The sequence below is a fragment of the Anomaloglossus baeobatrachus genome, chromosome 11 (genome assembly GCF_048569485.1).
Source record: "Anomaloglossus baeobatrachus isolate aAnoBae1 chromosome 11, aAnoBae1.hap1, whole genome shotgun sequence".
NCBI lineage: Eukaryota > Metazoa > Chordata > Amphibia > Anura > Aromobatidae > Anomaloglossus > Anomaloglossus baeobatrachus.
In genome coordinates, this window is record NC_134363.1 from 170,529,194 (window position 1) to 170,552,180 (window position 22,987).

At 49.8% G+C, this 22,987-nt stretch overlaps 1 protein-coding gene across 1 annotated transcript in view; it reads left to right on the plus strand.

Annotated features, from left to right (window-relative positions):
• Positions 1-22,987, plus strand: part of FXYD6 (FXYD domain containing ion transport regulator 6) — a 98,025-nt gene that overhangs the window by 52,412 nt on the left and 22,626 nt on the right. Inside the window, exon 8 of the mRNA XM_075327343.1 lies at positions 4,687-4,777. Within this exon, the coding sequence (XP_075183458.1) occupies positions 4,687-4,777 (91 nt within the window). The remainder of the gene's footprint in view (positions 1-4,686; positions 4,778-22,987) is intronic.

Genomic DNA, 22,987 nt, shown 5'->3' on the forward strand with positions numbered 1-22,987 from the left:
AGACCAAGTGGTGCCGAGTGCACCGTCTCCGGGCTATGAGAACAGATTTCCAGTCCCATGGTGGGAGGAAGAAGTGCCCAAGGCGTTGGACCGGGCACAAGATGGCGGCAAGATGGCCGTCGTCTGTGAAGATAACGAGAGCGCGCGAAAAGTTGGCGCCAAAAGAAGAGCCTGGGGCTGGCCGGCGCCGAAGAAAAAGGACAGAGTACTCCGCCCAAAGAGGGGAGGCGCCAGCTCCAGGGCATTGAAGATGAAGAAAAAGAAAAAGAAGTACCTCAGCGGAGGAGTCAAGATGATGCGTGAGGCTGGGGGTGGAGTCCGTTTAAGAGCGGGAAACGAAGACCCGCCTCCACTTTCCCCAGTCTCAGCGTCGACATCACCGCCATTACCAGCGACACTGTCGGAGACCGAGATGGAGACCTTTGGGCAACCCGCGGAGTTGGCAACGACTATGGCCCTAATCAGCCTCGGTCGAGGTCGACCCCGGTTCGCCCCTGCTAGTGAGGCCGCGTTGGCGGACCTTCCCATTGGACCGGGAGGTTCCACCAGGCCGGACAAAGTTTCCTGGAAGACCTCATGGGATGCTCAAACCGGGAGCACCATCACAGAGGTGAAGGCGACCTATGCCACCCCACCCATGCCAAACCGTCCGGGGGTTGCAGTCTTCCCATGGGAGACCCCGCAGCTTAACGCCGCCGCTTCCCCATTTGTGCCGGAGCCGGCTGAGGAGTTTGCTGAGCGCTTGGAGAAAGATCACCTGGGCTTCTTCTGGGATCCAGTCATCGCCCCGCCTGCGGAGCCGCGCCCCAGTGTCCCGACCCCGAAGCCTGACCCCGTCCAGGAACGTCTTCTGGCCGAGACCATCGTCCGGGAAATGCTGTCCGGTTCTGGTGGCGAGGAGCTGGCACAGCAGTTTGTGACCGGGGTGGTTGTTAAGTTCAACCAGCAGGACGGATATGGATTCATCCGAGAAGTCGAGACCGGGGATGATTACTTTTATAATAGAGTTCATCTCGACGTGGAAGGACTGCCCAAGCGACTCCATACTTTGTGGCCGGGCGAGAAAGTCCAGTTCCTGCCGGACGCAGGTAGCCGCGGCCTGTTTGCTGTTTGTGTCTCCCGCATGCCAACCACCCGGGAAGCGGAGCAGTGGCAGGAGGAGATTGAGTGGGAGGAGCAGCAAGAGCGGCGCCGGAGCCATGCCAGATCGCTCCCGCCCGCGCCCTCTCAACCCCGGCGTGTCATGGCTGCTGTCCCGGAAACAGCGACTGCATCGGCCCCTGACCCGGAGAAGGTTCCAACCGTGGTAGCGGTAACGCAAAATGTTACAAACAAGCCGGTCATCATGCTGGACGCACCACCGCCATCTCGGGCAGAGACACCATCACCCCCAAGAGGAGCTGCAGCAGCTGCACCGGCGGAGCCGCCTTTCGCCCCTGTGTCTTTCAGGCGAATCCGCCGCCAGCCGGGACAATCTCTGGGGGCCTATATCCAGGCTCAAGCGGAAGAATGGAAGCGAGCCTGGCCCCCAGAGTAAGTTGTTAACTTCAGCACCTTCAAAGACCGGTGTTGTTCCAGACCGGCAGAAAGTTCCATTGTTGTTGAAAAGTTTTACGGGCCCGTTGCCCTCCAGCAAAGACCGGGAGCGCTTTTGAAGCCTCCGGGCACCTTCAGCAAAGACCGGGAGCGCTATTGAAGCCTCCGGGCGCCCATCTAAGACCGGGAGCGCTGTTGAGCCTCCGGGCGCTATCCAGAGACCGGGAGCGCTGCTGCGCCATTAAGCGCCCCTAAAGACCGGGAGTGCCGCTGAACTGGTGCCGCTGTTGAGGACTGACCCAAAAGGTTTTTATGTGTCAATATGTTTAAAGTTTTAGAGCCTTGCCGGGAGGCTCGGATTTTAAGAGGGGAGGCATGTAGTGGGTGGGCCTACCCCCTACTAGTTTAGCATAGTTACCCGGCATTGTGATTATTAAAAGTGTTGATTTTTGTTATTGTATATGATGTGTTAGGGCACCCCCCTAGTGGCCGGGTGGGACGGCTGTTGCCACCGGGGGGGAGGAGTCGGCCGGATATTTAGGCAAGGTCTGAATGTGTGTGGAGAGAGAGGATCCGGGGCAGCGGAGAGTGCACATCTGCAGCGGCAAGTGTGATTGTGTGAGCGGACCATCAAGGGACACCGGAGATAAGGAGGTGAACGCAACCTCAAAGCCTATTCTGCCGGTGTGGGTCCGGTGTATGCTTGGCTGAAGAGTGGAAGCCCGTAGGAAGTGGAGTACTTTGGGCATATTCCCACCAGAGGGTGCGTTTGGGCAGGGTGTCCCCAGCTCCACTAATATTGCCGGAATCTGCTGCCCGGAGTGTTTTATCTTTGTGAATAAATGTCGTTTTTATTGCATCTGGACTTTTGCCTGCAGCCTTTTTGTGCATCGGCCGATGAAGACACCGACATACACTCTCTCAACATTAAAGAAGTGATGAAGCCAGGGATGTGCCTTGAATACAGTGCTGCCACGACTACACAGCCAGAGGCCTCCCAGACTTGTCACTTCATCATTATACTATGGGGACACCATCCATCATATAATGGGACTTCATATTATGTGGTGAGCTGTGTGGAGGCACTGCGGCGACCATCTTGCAAGATGGCACTGTCAGACCAGCTTTATGTGTGGGGGCATCACAATGTGATGGAGCACTGAGGGGACATCCTAATATATGAGGGACACTGTGGAGGCATCTTTATGTGTGGGGTTGAATCCTAATGGTGGAGATGCCCGAGTCAAGTCCTGACTATTCTCCTGACCAGATCTAATCTGTCTCCCCCCTATGGAAAGAAGGGGCAGGAGTGTGATGGTAACAAAGATAAAGACAGACAGGGAAAATCCACTACAAACAGTAAGAGACAAAGAGGAAAAGGAAGAGCAGGAAGGAAGCAACAAAAAAATAACAAGGGTTAACACCCCAACTGGTCACAGCAATAATCCTCAAAAACCACCATAAGGGTACGGTTCCACTAGCATATAGCTTCTGATGTGAGAGCATCAGAAGTGATATGCTAATGACCCTCTGCTGCGAGCGTCAGCCAAGGGTCATGTGACTGTGATGCGATCTGTGATCGCATCACAGGTGCAGAGAAGAGGGAGGGAGCACTTTCTCCCCATCTTCTCTGCTGTCTGTCTCTTCGTATATCACACTGCACTCGGATTACATGCGAGTGCAGTGCGATGTTTCACACGCTCCCATAGACTTATATCGGGGTGCGTGAGCTGAGAATCGCTGGTAAACGCCGCATACTGCAATTCATTCCGCATGCCGATATGGCATGAGAGGTCAATCGCAGATGGACACTGCCCCGCACTGTTTTATTGGATCGCACTCCTCAGTGCAAAACGCAAGTGGAACCGAACCTTAAGTCTGAATCACAACACCTCACCAGACCAGTATAGAGAGGCTATAGCTGGCATTAATGAAATAGTCCAGCCAGCATACATAGAAGGGGAGCGAATGTCACTGGCTCCTTCATAGCATGTTATCAAAGAAACAAACAAGCAGCCCGGCAGAGACTAAAGGCCGCTTTACACGCAACGATATCGCTAGCAATGCTGCTAGTGATCGCACCCGTGACACAATATCAGAGGTACGCGTCACACATACTTACCTTCCTAACGACGTCGCTTTGGCCAGCGAACAAACTCTTTTTTAAGTTGGAGGTTCGTGCGGCGTCACAGCAACGTCAGACAGCAGGCCACCAATAGAAGCGGAGGGGCGGAGAGCAGCCGCATTAACGACACGCCCACCTCGTTGCCAGAGGACGCAGGTAAGCTGTGTTCGTCGTTCCCGGGGTGTCACACGTAGCGATGTGTGCTGCCTCTGGAACGACAAACGACCTGCGTATAGAACGAGCAACGATATTTGGGAAATGAACGACGCGTCAACAATCAACGATTTGGTGAGTTTTTCTGATTGTTAGCGGATGCTTGTAGGTATCACACGATCACACGCAACGACATCGCTAACGAGGCCGGATGTGTGTCACGAACTCCGTGACCCCAGCGAGATCTCGTTAGCGATATCGTTGCATGTAAAGCGGCCTTAAGGGGTACTTTGCACACTACGACATTGCAGGTGCGATTTCGGTGGGGTCATGTCGAAAGTGACGCACATCCGGTGTCGCTCTCGACATGGTAGTGTGTAAATCCTAGATGATACGATTAACGAGCGCAAAATCGTCGTAATCGTATCATCAGTGTAGTGTCTGGGAATTCCATAATTACGCTGACACGACGGTCCGATGTTGTTCCTTGCTCCTGCGGCAGCACACATCGCTGTGTGTGAAGTCGCAGGAGCGATGAACATCTCCTACCGGCGTCACCGCGGCTCCCGTCGGCTATGCGGAAGGAAGGAGGTGGGCGGGATGTTTACATCCCGCTCATCTCCGCCCCTCCGCTCCTATTGGCCGCCTGCTGTGTGAGGTCGCAGTGACGCCGCACGACCCGCCCCCTTAGTAAAGAGGCGGTTCGCCGGCCAGAGCGACGTCGTATATATATATATATATATATATAAAACTTTTCAAGGTTTAGTACAGTTGATAAAATTTGGCTTTACAAGCCAAGTGATTTTTTTTTTATAGTGCACGGTTGTATTAATCTTTACCTTTTCCAGTTTTGGCAGTGAGTGTCCTTCCAGGTGAAAGTGATTCATTCTGTAGCAAAGCAATGGACCGTGCATTGGGAACGTGATACATTAGAGGGTGGTCACACGTATTTGTCAAGTGCAGGTGAGAACCAGCTCAGAGCAGCCATGGATTCAGCTGGAATGAGACTCGTACCGAAGAGATCACGGCGCAAAATCATTAATAAGGTCTCGTGTGCAGAAAGAGTCCGAGAGAGTGGACGACCTTCGGCGGAGTTCAATGTCATTCACGTGGTTTTCTAACTTCATTTGTTTTGTGTTGTCCACACTATCTTTATTAATGAGCTAAGAAAGTGACAAGCTCATGTTCCATTTATACCGGCCCTCACCCTCCCCGACTCCCGTTGGTCACACATACGAGACACATTACTCCCCTAAAAATAAACACAGTGAAGGTACTAAAAATATTCAAGAATTTATATTTCTATCTCAATACCTGGTGCAAAATCACAAAAGTCACATTACAGCTCCACCGGTACGTCCTGGAGGCTCCCGGATAATGGTGCCCCCTCCAACACTCCCCAGAGCAGCCGGCAAATCTTCATCACTGCGCTGCCATGGTCTTATTTTTTATTTTTTTTTACTTAGTTGATTTCTGTAGAACTCTGGAAGAGACTGGGTAAACCAACCCGTCCTTGACATAAGATCTACTCTAGCAAAACTGCTGAAACCGTTCAATGGATACGTTGGAGGTCCATCAGGGACAATTGTGCCAGAAGCCCTGACGGAGTGCAGGACCGTGGACGAAAACATGGTGGTTGTCCACCTCTGGAGACAGTTGTTTTTACTAAAAAAATGTGTGTTTTGGTGGCTAAAAATCATTTTTAGAATATGTTTTTGTTAAAGGGAACCTGTCACGTACTGTGGGGTGGTCCAATCCGTTCCGGGCCGATAGGTGTCACTTTTCTTGGTCCGGCACCTCCTCTATACTTGCAATCGCTGTCCTCCTTCCCTGCTCCGTGTGCATGACACATCCTATGTCATCTACACAGTGTCCTCCACTGCACTCTTGCGCATGCGCACTTCTTTCTGCTATGCTAAGGGCAGAGCAAAGTGTTGCATAGTGCATGCGCGGGTGGTTTTTGACCTTTCCCGGCTCCTGCACATTACAGTACGTTGCTCTACCCTCAGTCCGGCAGAGAGAAGTGCAGGTGCACAGGAGCGCAATAGCAGACTGTATGTGGATGATGTAGAAAGCATCATCCACACGAAGCAAGAAGGAGGATGGCGATTCCAAGAGGATAGGAGACGTCGGGTCAACACCAGAGACCGCCCTGGAAAGGTCAAAGAGAGCCGGCGCATGTGCACTACAATACTTTGTACTGCCCTTAGTGCAGCAGAAAGAAGTGCGGGTGCACAGGAGCTCAATGGCGGACTGTATGTGGATGACGTAGGACGCATCATCCACACGAAGCAAGAAGGAGGATGGCGACCGCAAAAGAGGCGGAGCCAAGTCAACACCAGAGATCGCCCTGGAAAGGTCAAAGAGAGCTGGCGCATGCACACTACAATACTTTGCACCTCCCTCAGTGCGGCAAAGAGAAGTGTGGGTGCACAGGAGCGCAATGGCGGACTGTATGTGGATGACGTAGGACGCATCAACCACACAAAGCAAGAAGGAGGATGGCTATCGCAAAAAGAGTGGCGGAGCCAAGTCAACACCAGAGATTGCCCTGGAAAGGTCAAAGAGAGCTGGCGCATGCGCACTACAATACTTTGCACCACCCTCAGTGCAGCAGAGAAAAGTACGCAGGAGTACAATGAAGGACACTGTATGGATGACATAGAAGCAAGAAGGAGGTCAGCGATTGCAAGAATAGGGGAAACGCCAGGTCAAGATCAGTGACGCCCATCGGTCCGCACCGCAGGTGAGTAGCTGACAGGTTTCCTTTAAAAATGTAGCATTTTGCTTTTACAAATTCTTTGTTTTCCTTCACAGTCACCCTTAATGTGGCCTATGGCTATAAATCAGCTGAAAGGAGCTCAGAACAAGATAGATTAAAGAGCTTGAAACTCTCCCATTGGACTCTCATAATGAGCTCACTAATAGATCCTTAATTAACCCAGTCTGTGGCCGGCCATACACAGTTCATATAGAAGCTATAGAGGGCAAACAGTGCAACATTTTTAATGAGACCCAATAGCAAAAAAGCAAGAAGCAAAAAATGTCCCTAAAGGTGGTCTACCCATTAACGATGGAGTAAGGATTTATTATATATCATATCAAAAGTCATAATTCATGAAACCAAAAGACTTTGTTAAGTCGCTCATTCTGTATAGAATGGGCCAAAGAGAAAAGCTTATGTCTGCAGATATACAGGGAAAAGAGAGATTGTGTGAGCGGGAAATATGTCATAGGCTTTACTGTAGGGGGAGTGTATCTGGGAAGAGGTCGTCAATGTCATAGAGGAAGGACAGATCTAGAAGGATTAGGTTGGAGTATTGGCATCTAGGATTAGATCGTAGGTAATAGTATAAAGACCCCTATATAAGGAAAGATAGTTGGTTGGATGCTCTTATGCCTGATCACTGGCTCTTATAAACATGGCAGAGATCAGCCAACAAACGGATAATGTGTCCACGTAATTCCTTCTTGAAGAGTTCTTCCCATCAGACTTCTGAAGTGCCCCATTGACTTCTTGGATGGTGTAGCGTTGGCCTCCCTGAGAGGACACCGACTCACCACGTCCTCCCCTGCACTCCCTCAGCCATCCACGTGTGCTGCTGCCTCCTTCCCTTCCCGGGGTCTGTGCACGAAGCCCAGGTCTCCCGGGAGTGTGCTTAGGGCATGCACGAGCACACAAGTCCTCCTCTTAAAGGGTCTGGGTGCTAATTCCAGGAAATCCTTCTCAGCCTATGGCTGAGAGGCACTGTGTATTTAAGGCACCCTCCCATTAGGGGAGGTGCCTGCACAATGCCTTTAGTTAGTCAATGTCTGCGTTTCCATACCTGTCTTTCCCTGCGTTGCCCACCATTCCTTTCCATAACCCCCTGCCGGTCTACCTCAGAAATCCCACTTCTACCTGTGTGCATCTGTAGCTGTACCGGAGTCCAACACCAGTCCTGAGGATCAGCTGCCACAGTCCCTGTCACTGCCCTGGGAGTTGTATCTGGCGTCTGCCTCACGAAGGGCGCTTAGTAAAGCCCCTCCCACTAAAGGGAATCCCCAGGGTGTCCCCTGTGGTCCAGTGGATCCACTAATCCCGCTCGCAGGAAGTGCGCGTTACAGATGGTGGGTTTTGGGCAACCATAAGTGAAAGTTCAGCTGCGGAGCATGGACCTGAACATGTGCACTTGCAGCAGTTGGGAGGGTCAGTAATGTAGAAAAGTCCAGGATCTGCTCCAGAGACCGAAAACGGCCCCTGTCCAAGAACAATATATGGGCCCTTAGCAGCCCAAGAGCTCATAAAAATGCAAATAGCACCCGCTTTGGAGGTAAAAATGGCCCCTTACCTCTTGGGCCTCAGAGTGCACCAATGATATGTCTGCCCCTGATTTGCTCGATGGGGTGGTCATGCTCCATCCCGAGAAAACTTGCGGACAGTAATGGCTCATGTTCGGCCACCGCTCCTTGCAAAGTGGATTTTTCAAAAGAAAGCGAAGAAGAACAACCAAGGCAGATAACAAAAGTAAGTAAATTGCCAACCTGCTGATGTCCACACTGATTACGGGAGTAACCCCCTTTTTGTCTTCTTTGTTGGTGTCTCCTTCATAGCACAACTTAAGGATACACCTTCCAATCCACTCCTTTCGGCTTAGATTTCTTCCCGTGATTACACTAAATAACCCTTAACAGCTCCTTAAGATATTCCGTGCTTGGCTGCCTTTCACATTCCTAAGACGTTGGGCCCTTAGGGTGTACATTTTGATGGCGATGGGAGGGAATGTAAGGAGGTGGAGGGATATAAGTAGTTTTGATAAAAGGCTTGGTAAGGAGTATTGCCCCTGACAGACTCCTGAAGAAGGACAGAAGGATGCCTCCATGGCCACCAAGGCTTGGTAAGGAGTATTACCCCGGACGGACACCTGAAGAAGGACAGAAGGATGCCTCCATGGCCACCAAGGCTTGGTAAGGAGTATTACCCCTGACAGATATTTGAAGAAGGACAGAAGGATGCCTCCATGGCCACCAAGGCTTGGTAAGGAGTATTACCCCTGACGGATACCTGAAGAAGGACAGAAGGATGCCTCCATGGCCACCAAGGCTTGGTAAGGAGTATTACCCCGGACGGACACCTGAAGAAGGACAGAAGGATGCCTCCATGGCCACCAAGGCTTGGTAAGGAGTATTACCCCTGACAGACATTTGAAGAAGGACAGAAGGATGCCTCCATGACCACCAAACTATGTAAGCAACAACTTCACCAAGGAATCGTAATGCCTTCCCGTGGTGACATTATTGTGCCTTGGGGTGATGTCTTCGGACACCGTCCATCATCAGCACATATCGTCTTTTATTTGTGGTCTCCTGCTCGCGGATTGATAATACAGGTTTGTTCCTGCTTTTATCTACACCGCGTTAACTTATGCTAAAAGGTGACTTTCTCACCATTAATCACCGGTGGAGCTGGAGAGGACACCTGACCACGGCGCACACTAACTATTGTGAGACCTGGAAATGAGCAGTTATTTATTAAGCACGGCGTGTTCTTTGGCATTGCCAACCAGTCCTGGAGGTCACATATATGTGATTGTGTTTTCCTTCCACCACAAGAGTCGATTTTACGCTGGGTGACGTTTTAGATTCTTAGGAGCCTTGCATGATATGGGGACAATTTAGTTTTACTTAAATGCATTTAAATTTGACTTAAAGGGAACATGTCAGGTGCAATGTGCAGCCAGGACCACAAGCGGTTCTGGGTGTATATTTCTAATCCCTGCCTAACCGTCCCTGTATACACTAGTATAGATAAAGAGATGTTTAGAAAAAGTATTTCTAGAGATCCTTTATGATATGCTAATGAGCACGGGGACTAGTCACAAGGGTGTTAGTTCCTGAGCTCATTCCGCCCTCTTAGCATGTGCTATTCAATGCCTACTGCTCAGCGTCATCAGCAGTGACGCACGTACCTGTGTCCATTGCACCACCTCAGGTCAGTGCACATGGATTAGAAGTCAACACACTTTCGGTCATGTGAACTAGACCTCTCTGAAGTCGGGATGCGTACACCCGGCTTCAAAGTGCGCATGACCAGAAGTGCAAGTGTAGCACCCCACAAGGCAGGTGGATTTCACCTACTCGTCACCGGGCCGTCGACTGTCGCGGTCACGGGCGGCCTAGCCCGACTCCGTTGCCCCGAGGCGTACAGAAGATGGCTGGGGAAGGATGACGGGGGTAGTGGTGAGGTGTTTGTAGTGACGCCACCTGTGGTATGCGGCCAGGGAATGGGCCACCGCTGCTGTCGCTTTCCTCCGGGGCGGATGGTAGTAGCAGCCAGGGATGGTATTGCTCTTCACAGGTAGAGCGGGCCCCGGGGAGGATGATGAGGGGAGTAGTAATGGCGGCAGGGAGTGGTAGTATGGGTAATAAAGAGTCAGAGTCTATGGCTGCGGTTCCAGGTTGTTTACTCAGTTTTGTACGATGCCGCTCACCCAGGTTATACCGAACACTGGCTATGATGGGCTCCATGGAACCCGAATCACTTTTAGAGGTCAGCCCACTTTGGTGTTCGGTGGGTTTCTCCTTGTAACACCTGTCTGTGGATTCCCTGGCTTGAAGCTATGAGGGGACCCTGGGTTTCACGAGATGTGCTCTTGTCCCTATATGCAGGTGCCACGGGTCCGATATGGCAGAGGTCCCCAACTCCAGTCCTCAAGGCCCACCAACAGTGCAGGTTTTTGGGATTTCCTTAGTATTGCACAGGTGATAATGTAATTACCTGCCCAGGTGCTGGTTCCAACAGCAGTGCAATGCTAAGGAAATCCTGAAAACATGCACTGTTGGTGGGCCTTGAGGACTGGAGTTGGGGAACCCTGCGATATGGGGTTCGGCTTGAAGTGAGGCCCCGGATCCTATATGGCACTGTGCAGTCGGGCGTTGTGTGGTCAGGGAAGCTTGAAAATTTCCCCGTCCAGGCAGATTCTGGAAAACCAACGTGAAGTATGATCTTCCCTAGGGTCCTGCCTCCCTGTGTGGCGTGGGTTGCGAGGGGAGCAGAGATTCCTCTCCCCACAGCAACCGTATGAACTTCTCCTCCTTCCCACCGGAGCACCTATGGAGGCGACTGCTCCCTTCCTCTCCTGCTGGAGAACTCTCCTAGACTGCCTGCCTGAGTGTGGCTGGCTCACTAGTTTTGTTAACTGTTGTTTGACTCCAAACTTTCCCTGCTGGCTGCACCTCCCCCCTCCCAGGTCCTAAGCTAGTGGGACTGGGGCCCCTGTGTTGAGGGCATCCTGTAAATGCCACTCTGTCGGCGACCCCTTTATTACCCGACCCTAGCCCAATCCCCAGTGGGAACAGGGCAACCTGATATGTATTGAATGTGTAATGTGGTGAAACCGAGACTGATCTCCTCAGTAACCGGGTTTAGCATTACACCCAATGTTGGGTGCAATACTCCGTGGCGACTGAAGCCTCAGGGGCGCCACACAATGACTTCTGATCCATATGCACGGAGCCTAAACTTGACGTTCTGAAGCAGTGACATGGACACAGGCATGCGTGTCACCATACCTCCCAACTTTTAAAGAAGGAAAAGAGGGACAAAGTTTGCTTCGCGCGCCGCGGCAAATTTTTAGGCCACGCCCCCTAACCACACCCATTTCACAGTCACGCCCATATCCACTCCCCATCCACACCCATTCAGCATGGACACGCAGGCAGCCGGCGGGCCTCCAGCATGGACACGCAGGCAGCCGGCGGGCCTCCAGCATGGACACGCAGGCAGCCGGCGGGCCTCAAGCATGGACACGCAGGCAGCCGGCGGGCCTCCAGCATAGACACGCAGGCAGCCGGCGGGCCTCCAGCATGGACACGCAGGCAGCCGGCAGGCCTCCAGCATGGACACGCAGGCAGCCGGCGGGCCTCAAGCATGGACACGCAGGCAGCCGGCGGGCCTCCAGCATGGACACGCAGGCAGCCGGCGGGCCTCCAGCATGGACACGCAGGCAGCCGGCGGGCCTCCAGCATGGACACGCAGGCAGCCGGCGGGCCTCCAGCATGGACACGCAGGCAGCCACAGTGAGGCGGCGGGGGGCGCCCGCACAGACAGGCACCGGGGGCGCTCGCACAGACAGGCGGTGGGGGGCGCCCGCACAGACAGGCGGCGGGGGGCGCCCGCACAGACAGGCGGCGGGGGGCGCCCGCACAGACAGGCGGCTGGCCGCCCGCACAGACAGGCGGTGGGGGGCGCCCGCACAGAGAGGCACCGGGGGGCGCTCGCACAGACAGGCGGTGGGGGGCGCCCGCACAGACAGGTGGTGGGGGGCGCCCGCACAGACAGGCGGCGGGGGGCGCCCGCAGAGACAGGTGGCCGGCCGACCGCACAGAGAGGCGGCCGGCCGACCGCACAGAGAGGCGGCCGGCCGACCGCACAGAGAGGCTCCGGCCGGGGGAAGTGGGGGTTGAGGGAGGGGAATCAGTGCTGGGGAGATTATGTTTACATACCTTAGCAGCAGCACAGAGCAGTTTCGGGCAGCGCGCTCCTCTCTGTTATGCCACGTCACGTGTTAGGATGGTAGGAGGGAAAAGCAGGTAGGCGGGGAGAGAGTGGGTGGGCGGAGCCCGGGAGACGGCCGTCCCGCCCGTGGCAACGGGACAAACAATGCAAAGCGTGATAGTCCCGCTGTATCCGGGACGGTTGGGAGGTATGGCGTCACTGCTGATGACGCTGGGCAATCGGCATTGAATAGCATGTTAGGACGCCTCTATGGGTATGCTAACATGCTAAGAGGGTGGACTAGTCAGGGGAAATAACGCCCTTACGACTTGTCCCAGTGCTCATTAGCATACGATAAAAGATCTTTAGAAATACTTTTTCTATAGATCTCTTTATCTATGCTACTAGATACAGGAACAATTAGGCAGGGATTAGTAATATGCACCCAGAACTGCTTGCGGTCCTAGCTGCATATTACACCTGACAGGTTCCCTTTAAATAAAGTATAAATATGTTTTCTAGCACGGCAGTCTTGCAGCGCTGGGGTCCTGGGTTCAAATCCCGCCAAGGATGACATCTGCAAGGTGTTTGTATGTTCTCCCCGTGTTTGCGTGGGCTTCCTCCGGATTCTCCAATTTCCTCCCACATTGATAGGCTCAGTGGTTAGCATGGTGGCTCAGTGGTTAGCGTGGTAGCTCAATGGATAGCAATGCAGTCATGCTATGCTAATGAGCGCAGGGACTAGTCACAAGGGCGTTAGTTCCTGCTCTCATTACGCCCTCTTAGCATGGCAGCACGGCCACAGGGGCGTGCTAACATTCTACTCAGTGTCCATTGCAAGCGTCATCGTCAGCAGTGACACGTGTACCTGTGTCCGTCACACCGCCTCAGATGCCGGGTTTAGGGTCAGTGCACATGTATCAGAGGTCACCACACTTCCGGTCATGTGTATTAGACCTCTCTGAAGCTGGAACATGTACACCCGGCTTCATACTGCGCCCGAACCATGGGGAGCATGAACCAGAGTCCGGAAGCATGATTGCAGTCAGCTACATTATTCTCTGAAACACTCTGATGTATATATATATATATATATATATATATATATATATATGCTTTAAAGATCTCTGGCTCCTCCCAGAGTTACTAAACATAATTGACGGGTGTCTTCCTATATACAAGCAAGGGGGAGACCTGTCAATATTGTAAATATTTACAGTATATTTTCTCTGAAATTCCAGAGCATATAATACCCGGCTGCAATTATTCTGATTGATGCTGGAAAGATAGAAAAAAGGTTCACATTCATTTAATGAAAAATACATCAAAAGTGACGCGTTTCGAACACAAACTAATATTCATTAGCAAAGCTAATTTGAACTGGTTTGTCTGCGAAACGCATGGCTTTTCATATCATGTGTTTTTAGATAAATGTTTAATAGTTTTTATTAAATAAATTGAAATTTATCAGGAGCTGATTACCTTTTCTTTTTGTCTTGTGGTTGCTCAGTGGTTAGCACTGCAGTCTTGCAGCGCTGGGGTCCTGGGTTCAAATCCCACCAAGGACGACATCTGCAAGGAGGTTGTATGTTCTGCCCGAGTTGTCGAGGGTTTTCTTCGGGTTCCATGGTTTCCTCCCACATTCCATAGACTGATAGGCTCAGTGGTTAGCATGGTAGCTCAGTGGTTAGTATGGTGGCTCAGTGGTTAGCACTGCAGTCTTGCAGCGCTGGGGTTCTGGGTTCAAATCCCACCAAGGATGACATCTGCAAGGGGTTTGTATGTTCTCCCCATGTTTGTGTGGGCTTCTTCCGGATTCTCCGATTTCCTCCCACATTGATAGGCTCAGTGGTTAGCATGGTGGCTCAGTGGTTAGCACGGTGGCTCAATGGATAACAATGCAGTCATGCAGTGCTGGGGTCCTGGGTTCAAATCCCACCAAGGACACCATCTGCAAGGAGTTTATATATTCTCCCGGTGTTTGCGTGGGTTTCCTATCGGTTGCCGGTTTCCTCCATAGACTGATAGGGAATATAGATTGTGAGCCCCAATGGGGACAGTGATGACACGGTCTGTAAAGCGTTGCGGAATTAATAGCGCTATATAAGTGAGTAAAATAAATAATAGGAAAGTGGCTTTACATTATGTGGCTATCACAATCCGACTTATCCCAGACTATAATACCTGTGAGAGGTGCAGCTTCTCTCCTTTTTCCTCTCATCTTTTCGAGTCCCTTTTTAAGCTGAGAAATGGAAATCATTGTAAGTATCCCGGATAATCCTCTGTGAGCTGAGCACAATAGCTGCAACACACAATTCTCTCAGATGCTACAATGTATCAATCAAAAGCTGAATGTATCAATGCTCTACAATGGCAGCGTGTGCACACTAACACCCTGAACACATTACTGTGAGTTTACTATGCAATGCATTATGTTGTTGTTTCTAAAGAGACAAAACACCTCTGACTTTATCCAAGACCTTTTAAAGAGGACCTTTTACATGTTGGATTGGACACACAATGTAATAGATGCTGCAGAGTAGAGTAAAACTGAGTAATCACGGTACTTGGCACCTAAACAGTTACTTTTTTAAATATCTAAGTAGGCGTTACCAGAGAGATTTCACTGATGGGCGTGTACGTCTTCCTCTTTATGAGACTGACCAATCACAAGCAGACAGCAACACACAGAGGAAAGAAAAACACGCCCCCACCATAGCTTGGAGCAGGATTCTCAGCTACAAATCTGATCTCCTGGTCTAACCTCCTACATGATTAGAAAGTGCTGGAAGTAGAGCACAATGACTCACGCCTTAAGGTCATTATAAGAGCATTATATTTGCTCTCACTGCACGCTTACAATATCTTTAGAGCACAACAGATATAAGTATGCTTCTTCTCTGGGCAAGAAGTGTGGGGAAGGGTCAGTGACACCGGTAAACTCAGTTGTGCTTACCCTCCTTCCACATCAAACTTATTTGTTAAGGCTTAGTGTGCCGCCCCTGCAGCGGTCGAACTGCTCAGATCCGGGGGTTGCTGCTGTGGCTCAAGGGTCTCCGGACCCGGGGGCTCACGGCCACTTCAAATGAAAAAAGGGTATTTACAGGGGATAAGAGTTTGTGACGCCACCCATGGTTCACGTTAAGGGGAGTACCACCGCTGTTGATGGGAGTACCCGGGGTAGATGGAGTGGGGCAGCCAGATGACGTTCCCTCCACGGGTAGGGGAGGCTCTGGGACTCTGGATAGTGGTGTTGGGGAGCGTGGTGCGAATTGGAAGCAGGGGAGGACAGTGTACTCACTCAGGCAGTGTTGGTGGTGAAGCGGACGCAAAGCAGACTCTGACACAAAGATAAACCAAGTCTCTAGGTGTCGCTGCCCTCTTGGGGGAGCTTGTCCAGGTGTCCGTCTCCTCTGGTACTGCCGGATGCTCCGGAGCCTTCCTCCGTGCACAATTTTAGGAATGTTTTGGTGGCCCATTGGCTTTAAGCTGTCCGGGTCCCGCTTCCTACTTGCTGGTAGTGGAGCTGCGCTCTCAAGGGCTCATGCTTGGGATTTTTGCAGGCTGCATGGATTGGAAAGCCCTATCCCCCTCGTTGCGCTAGTGCCCTCAATCTTTGAGCTTTTTTGGGACAGTTTGTGAAGACAATATCCTCCACAGGGTAATTGCCGGGTTGCCTGAAGCTACTCCCTGACCTAGGGTCCTGTACCCCGCCGTGCTTTCAGTCCCGGACCGGTTATTAGGCTTGAGATGCTGTCCGTCCTCCAAGAACTAGTTTAGGCACCCAGCCTCAATACCTTGCGACCGGGTCTCGACTCCTCCGGGCCCAGACCACCATCTGCGACCCAACCGACAACATACAAGGAGCCACTACTCCTTCAGCCCCTCACTTCTTGAGGACTAACACCGTTCTGCTCAGTTCCCTCCCACTAGTCTACCTGACCCCTACGTGGGTGGCCCTATTCCAGCTAGGCAGCCCACTGGTGTGTCTAACAGGGTGCGGTATGAGGTGTGCATGGGATTTGGATGTGGATGGAGGCAGTACCATAGGTTGGGAACCCAGAACCAAGAGGGGTTGAGTCCTGAACCACAAGATAAAGAGGGTGCAGTACCCTGTGACACCCTGACTAGTTCAGGGGTGTCAGATTAGTCATCTACTCTAATCTCCCAGCACTTTCTAATCATGCAGGAGGATAGACCAGGAGATCAGCACTATGTGTCGTTATTACATCTCATAAACTGAGAAACCTGATAATAAAGTTTGATCCCAATAATCTTTGTTGTGGAGATATTAATAACCATGGTACTTGGTACCTAAACAGTTATTTTTAAAATGTCCAAGTAGGCGTTACTAGAGAGATTTTGCTGGGGGTGTGTACTTCTTCCTTATTATTACACTGACCAATCACAAGCAGTCAAAAACACACAGGAGGGAAGAAAAACATCCCCCCACCATAGCGTGGAGCAAGATTACCAGTGTGTAAGATGAAAGGCTACAGATCAGATCTCCTGGTCTAACCTCCTACATTATTAGAAAATGCTGGAAGTAGAGCACAGATGACTCACACCTTAAGGTCATTATAAGAGCATTATATCTGCTCTCACTGCACGGGTACAATATCTTTAGAGAACAACAGACATAATATCCCTCTGCTCTGGGAAAGAAGTGTGTGAAAGGGCCAGTAAAGCAGAAATGACAGTGCTAAGAGAGGAATAGCGCTGATAAAAGAGTTCATAATGTGACACTAGTAAACTCAGCTGTGCTTCCCTTCCACCCACATCAAACTTATCTGATAGGGCTTAGTCATCTGCTCTAATCTCCCAGCACTTTCTAATCATGCAGGAGGTTAGACCAGGAGGTCAGTGCTGTCTGTAATTACATCTCATATCAAACTAAGAAACCTGATAATAAAGCTTGGACAATGATCCAAAGCAAACCTCAGAGTACAAAAAGGCTTGAACTGGAATGTCCATGAAAAAAGGGGGTCTAGATAAGGGGAAAAGGGGTTCTGTTCTATGGGCACAAGGCTCCACATTAGAAAATAAAGGTAAGAAATTACAAGACTGAGGATCCTAGGTTCTATTTATTCCAAAAAAGAGATAGGAAAATTACTAAGAATCAAATTGTCCTTTTTTGAGATTGGGCCTCACAGTTCTCTATGTTCTCCTATGCAGGTGCAGTGTATGCCCCACATTATAATATATGGGCTTTATCAGCTCTGCTGTCTCTGATCTGTTCCTCTGTGTAAATTGTTTCCATTGCAGAGACAAGCAATGTGAGATATAAAGAATATAACGAGCCCGGCTCACAGTTTTATGCCACATTTTTACTGCTCCATGTTTTATGCCCGTGTCACATGCAGGACCTCTGTGAATGTTTTAAGTTTATTGCATCTACAAAACCGCGTGTGGATTTAGTGTCGGCTGTAGGTCGGAGCTGCGGAGTCTGTGCCCGTATGATGCTGGGGGTCATGCTCCGAGCCTAAAATACACAGTATAAGCAGAGCGCAGCTAATCACTGGGGAATACGGGGCACATTATAAAAAGGAATCAAAGGGTCGGAGTACAAAAATCAGACCTGCTCTGCTTCAAGGAGCTTCCGCTCTTCTGGGAAGGGTTTATACAAGATTTTGGAGGTGTCAGTAGGATTTTTTTTCCTTTCATCCAGAAGAACATTTGTGAGGTCAGAAATGATGTTGGGGGAGGCCAGGATCACAATCTCCATTATAGGTGTTGGATGGGGCTGAGGATGGGGCTCTGTATGTTGTCATGTTCTCCCCTCTCCATGTCTGTACGGAGCTTGTGCATTGGGCATAGTCACGGGGAACAGACAAGGGCCAAACTGTTCCCACAAAACTGAAGCTACAGTTGTCCACAATGTCTTGTGCTGAAGATTAAGATTTCCCATCATTGGAGCTAAGGAGCTGAGGTCACCCCCTGATAACAGCCCGGAGCATTATCCTCCTCCACCATCTGTACAGCAGCACATTGCAGTCAGCGGATAACGTTCTCCATCACCAAACCCAGACTCCTCCATCAGCCACAGAGCAGTGTGATCCATCACTGCACAGAACACGTCTCCTCCAGAGTCGTTGTGCTTGGTGATGTACGGCTCAGCATTGTGCTTGATGTACGGCTCGGCATTGTGCTTGGTGATGTACGGCTCGGCATTGTGCTTGGTGATGTATGGCTCAGCATTGTGCTTGGTGATGTATGGCTCAGCATTGTGCTTGGTGATGTTTGGCTCGGCATTGTGCTTGGTGATGTATGGCTCAGCATTGTGCTTGGTGATGTATGGCTCTGCATTGTGCTTGGTGATGTATGGCTCAGCATTGTGCTTGGTGATGTATGGCTCAGCATTGTGCTTGGTGATGTATGGCTCAGCATTGTGCTTGGTGATGTATGGCTCAGCATTGTGCTTGGTGATGTATGGCTCAGCATTGTGCTTGGTGATGTACGGCTCTGCATTGTGCTTGGTGATGTACGGCTCAGCATTGTGCTTGGTGATGTATGGCTCAGCATTGTGCCTGGTGATGTATGGCTCTGCATTGTGCTTGGTGATGTATGGCTCAGCATTGTGCTTGGTGATGTATGGCTCAGCATTGTGCTTGGTGATGTATGGCTCAGCATTGTGCTTGGTGATGTACGGCTCTGCATTGTGCTTGGTGATGTACGGCTCAGCATTGTGCTTGGTGATGTACGGCTCAGCATTGTGCTTGGTGATGTATGGCTCGGCATTGTGCTTGGTGATGTATAGCTTGGCATTGTGCTTGGTGATGTACGGCTCAGCATTGTGCTTGGTGATGTATGGCTAGTTAGATAGATAATAGATAGATAGAGGGATGGATGGATAGAGAGATAGATGGATAGAGAGATAGATGGATAGATAGAGGGATGGATGGATAGGGGGATAGATGGATGGATAGAGGGATAGATAGATAGAGGGATAGATAGATGGATGGATAGAGGGATAGATGGATGGATAGAGGGATAGATAGATAGAGGGATAGATAGATAGATGGATAGATAGATAGAGGGATAGATAGAGGGATAGATAGAGGGATAAATAAATAGATAGATAGAGGGATAGATAGATAGATGGATAGATAGAGGGATAGATAGATATATAGATAGATGGATAGATAGAGGGATAGATGGATGGATGGATAGATAGAGGGATAGATAGATAGATAGATAGATAGAGGGATAGATAGAGGGATAGAGGGATAGATAGAGGGATAGAGGGATAGATGGATAGATAGATAGATAGATAGATAGATAGATAGAGGGATAGATAGAGGGATAGAGGGATAGATAGAGGGATAAATAGATAGATGGATGGATAGAGGGATAGATAGAGGGATAGATAGATAGATAGATAGATAGATAGATAGATAGATAGAGGGATAGATAGATAGATAGATAGATAGAGGGATAGATGGATGGATAGATAGATAGATAGATAGATAGATAGAGGGATAGATAGATAGATAGATAGATAGATGATAGATAGATAGATAGATAGATAGATGGATAGATAGAGGGATAGATGGATGGATAGAGGGATAGATAGATAGAGGGATAGATAGATAGATAGATAGATAGATGATAGATAGATAGATAGATGGATAGATAGAGGGATAGATGGATGGATAGAGGGATAGATAGATAGAGGGATAGATAGATAGATAGATAGATAGATAGATAGAGGGATAGATGGATGGATAGATGGATAGATAGAGGGATAGATAGATAGATAGATAGATAGATAGATAGATGGATAGATGGATGGATAGATAGATAGATAGATAGATAGATAGATAGAGGGATAGATGGATGGATAGATGGATAGAGGGATAGATAGATATATAGATAGAGGGATAGATAGAGGGATAGATAGATAGATAGATAGATAGATAGATAGATAGATAGAGGGATAGATAGATATAGAGGGATAGATAGATAGATAGATAGATAGATAGATAGATAGATAGAGGGATAGATAGATATAGAGGGATAGATAGATAGATAGATAGATAGATAGAGGGATAGATAGATATAGAGGGATAGATAGATAGATAGATAGATAGATAGAGGGATAGATAGATATAGAGGGATAGATAGATAGATAGATAGATAGAGGGATAGATAGATAGAGGGATAGATAGATAGATAGATAGAGGGATAGATAGATATAGAGGGATAGATAGATGGATAGATAGATAGAGGGATAGATAGATGGATAGATAGAATTATCTAACACCCATTATTCGGTGATTTGTGGGATTTTACTAGCTATTGGATAACTTTCTATTGGGACTGTGATATGGTCACAATTTACAGAATGGCATCATGTGTAAAATGTGTGAAAACATAAATAATCCTAATGAAAAGGTAAATTGCTGTTTCTCTTGCAGCCTGATACGACGTCCTCCATTATTTCTGCAGGATATTAATGTGTTGGTGATCACAGAAACAAGTGGAGCAAGACCCCCCATGACGTCACGCACCTGGTAAGGATGGGCTAGTGGTGAGGATGTTCCCTGAACTGACCGTCACCCACCAGCAAACCACAACTATACAACAGGACGGATCGCTGAGAATTGGAGCGCTCCATGCGCACTGACACTGACACCGTGAGTGTGCCACTCGGCTCCTCCATTGTCGGTGCGCACATGCAGGGTTAAGTATTTGAGTTTAGCGATCAATCGTTGGGAGAAAAGCAGCACCTTATCCCCCTCCTCCTTTTTTTGGCTTCAGTACTAAGATCAAGAGGTAAAACATCGTCTATATAGCGGTGTCATATTCCAACATGAAGGACATGTGGACTAAATAATGCAGCTAATTAATACCAGCAACATAGAATTTTCCGTAATATTGTGCAAGCCATACAGGTATCTCCGGGTCTAGCCTTTGGCAAACTGGCACCCACCCAGTGCCGGATTATTATGACACCTTCCCCCACCTGAGATTCCAACCATCATAGGAGGAAACTAATTAAGTTCTTTGTCTACGTTCACACCATTCTTCTCTAATATAAATACAATGAAAATCTGCGCAACTTTGCAATCAACCGTTCTATGTTCTAAATAAATGTGTCCCGGCATATGGTGACAGGGAAGAGAAACCTTGTGGCTAGGCAAGGGGGAGATGGTGACCCCTGACCAAACTTTCTACTGGCCCCTGGCTCCTGACCACCCTAGATAAGTTCCACACCTATGTGCACGATACCTGGCCCCCTCTCTGACCCTGAACTGGGCCCTAGGTAGGGAATGGATGGGATGAGCACATTGTCAACCCCACTGAGCACTAAAGAAGACACAGGGAACACAAACAGGGGAAAGTGTAGCGTCCCTGAAGCCATCAGGGAGCTACAAGGTTCTGCGTCCTCACCCGAATGCAGGGCCTACCCCCTAGGTCCCTAGAAGACAAGTGGTGGTCACACACAAACACTTCACAAAATCCCAGTTTTTCCCCAACAATCCCCCAAAGAATGGTACAAGGCTAGGGTCGGACCAATGCATGGCCGCCTAGAGGTGGAGCCAGTCCAGTCCATTAGTTGACCAAGTTGGAGGGGCGGACAGGGAGAGACAGAGAGTGAGTCTGAGTAGGGAGACCGTAAAGGTGGATGTGAGGAGACGCACTGACTTGGAGTAAACAGTAACCTGGTGCCCAGGAGGTTAGTTGCCGTGGAGTACTCCCGGAACTACGCACCAACGGGGTACAGGACCCTAGGACAGGCAGAAGCTCCAGGCAGGCTTGTTAACACCTGCACAGCAAGGGGACCATCAAGGACCTCACTGACCTTGAAAATACGAAACTCAGTAGCAAAGGGAGAACCGGGGACAGGACCAGAGACTCCGACCCCATAGGGTTCATGCTACCGTCATACGGACTGCAGTGGACAAACCACCAGACAGGGACCCCCAGTTGGTCTACACCATGGGGATCCACCAACCAGAGACAGGTGCAGGGGAAGAAGGCACCAGATTACTACACTGGCACTGGGACAAATGGGACCTGAAGGTGAAACCAGCCAGACTCATGTGACCAGTTACTACCAGAAAGGGAGTAAAGAACCAGTTGCACTGATCCCCTTGTGTGGACTACCTTCTTCCAACACCGGTCACATCACCTACCCTCTGGGGCCCGGCCAGCTTGCGGAGGCGCTAACATCCAGGCTGCCATTAATACCAGCCCCAGCAGTGGACATTGTGCATCGGTGGCTCCATCTACATAGTCGCAACACCGCAAGAGGCATCACGTATGAACACTATTCTAATCCCCTGTAAATATCCCCCTTTATAAAAAGCACCCAGGACACGGAACCGGGCAATGGCCACCAAAGTGACATTCCCCAGATATACACCACCCGGGACCGAATACCCCATAACCCTGGGCGACACTAAAGCAGATGAACAACTTATCTCCAGGGTGAAGTACAGCAACAAACAACAATGTTTCTTCAGATGGATGCAAGCCGACTGCTTGCATCCAAGGCCTATATAGGTTTTTAACCCTATCACCAGCAAAGACTAAGGGGGAATGAGAGTATTTAAGGACACCAAGGGAAGTGCTGATGATTGACAGCTGAAAGATGAGGAATTTCACAGGGTCCTAAATGAAAAGGGATTAACCCCAAGCCTGGGAGCAGTTTATGCAGATAAACACTGCGACCTTCTACAGCCGAACACCAC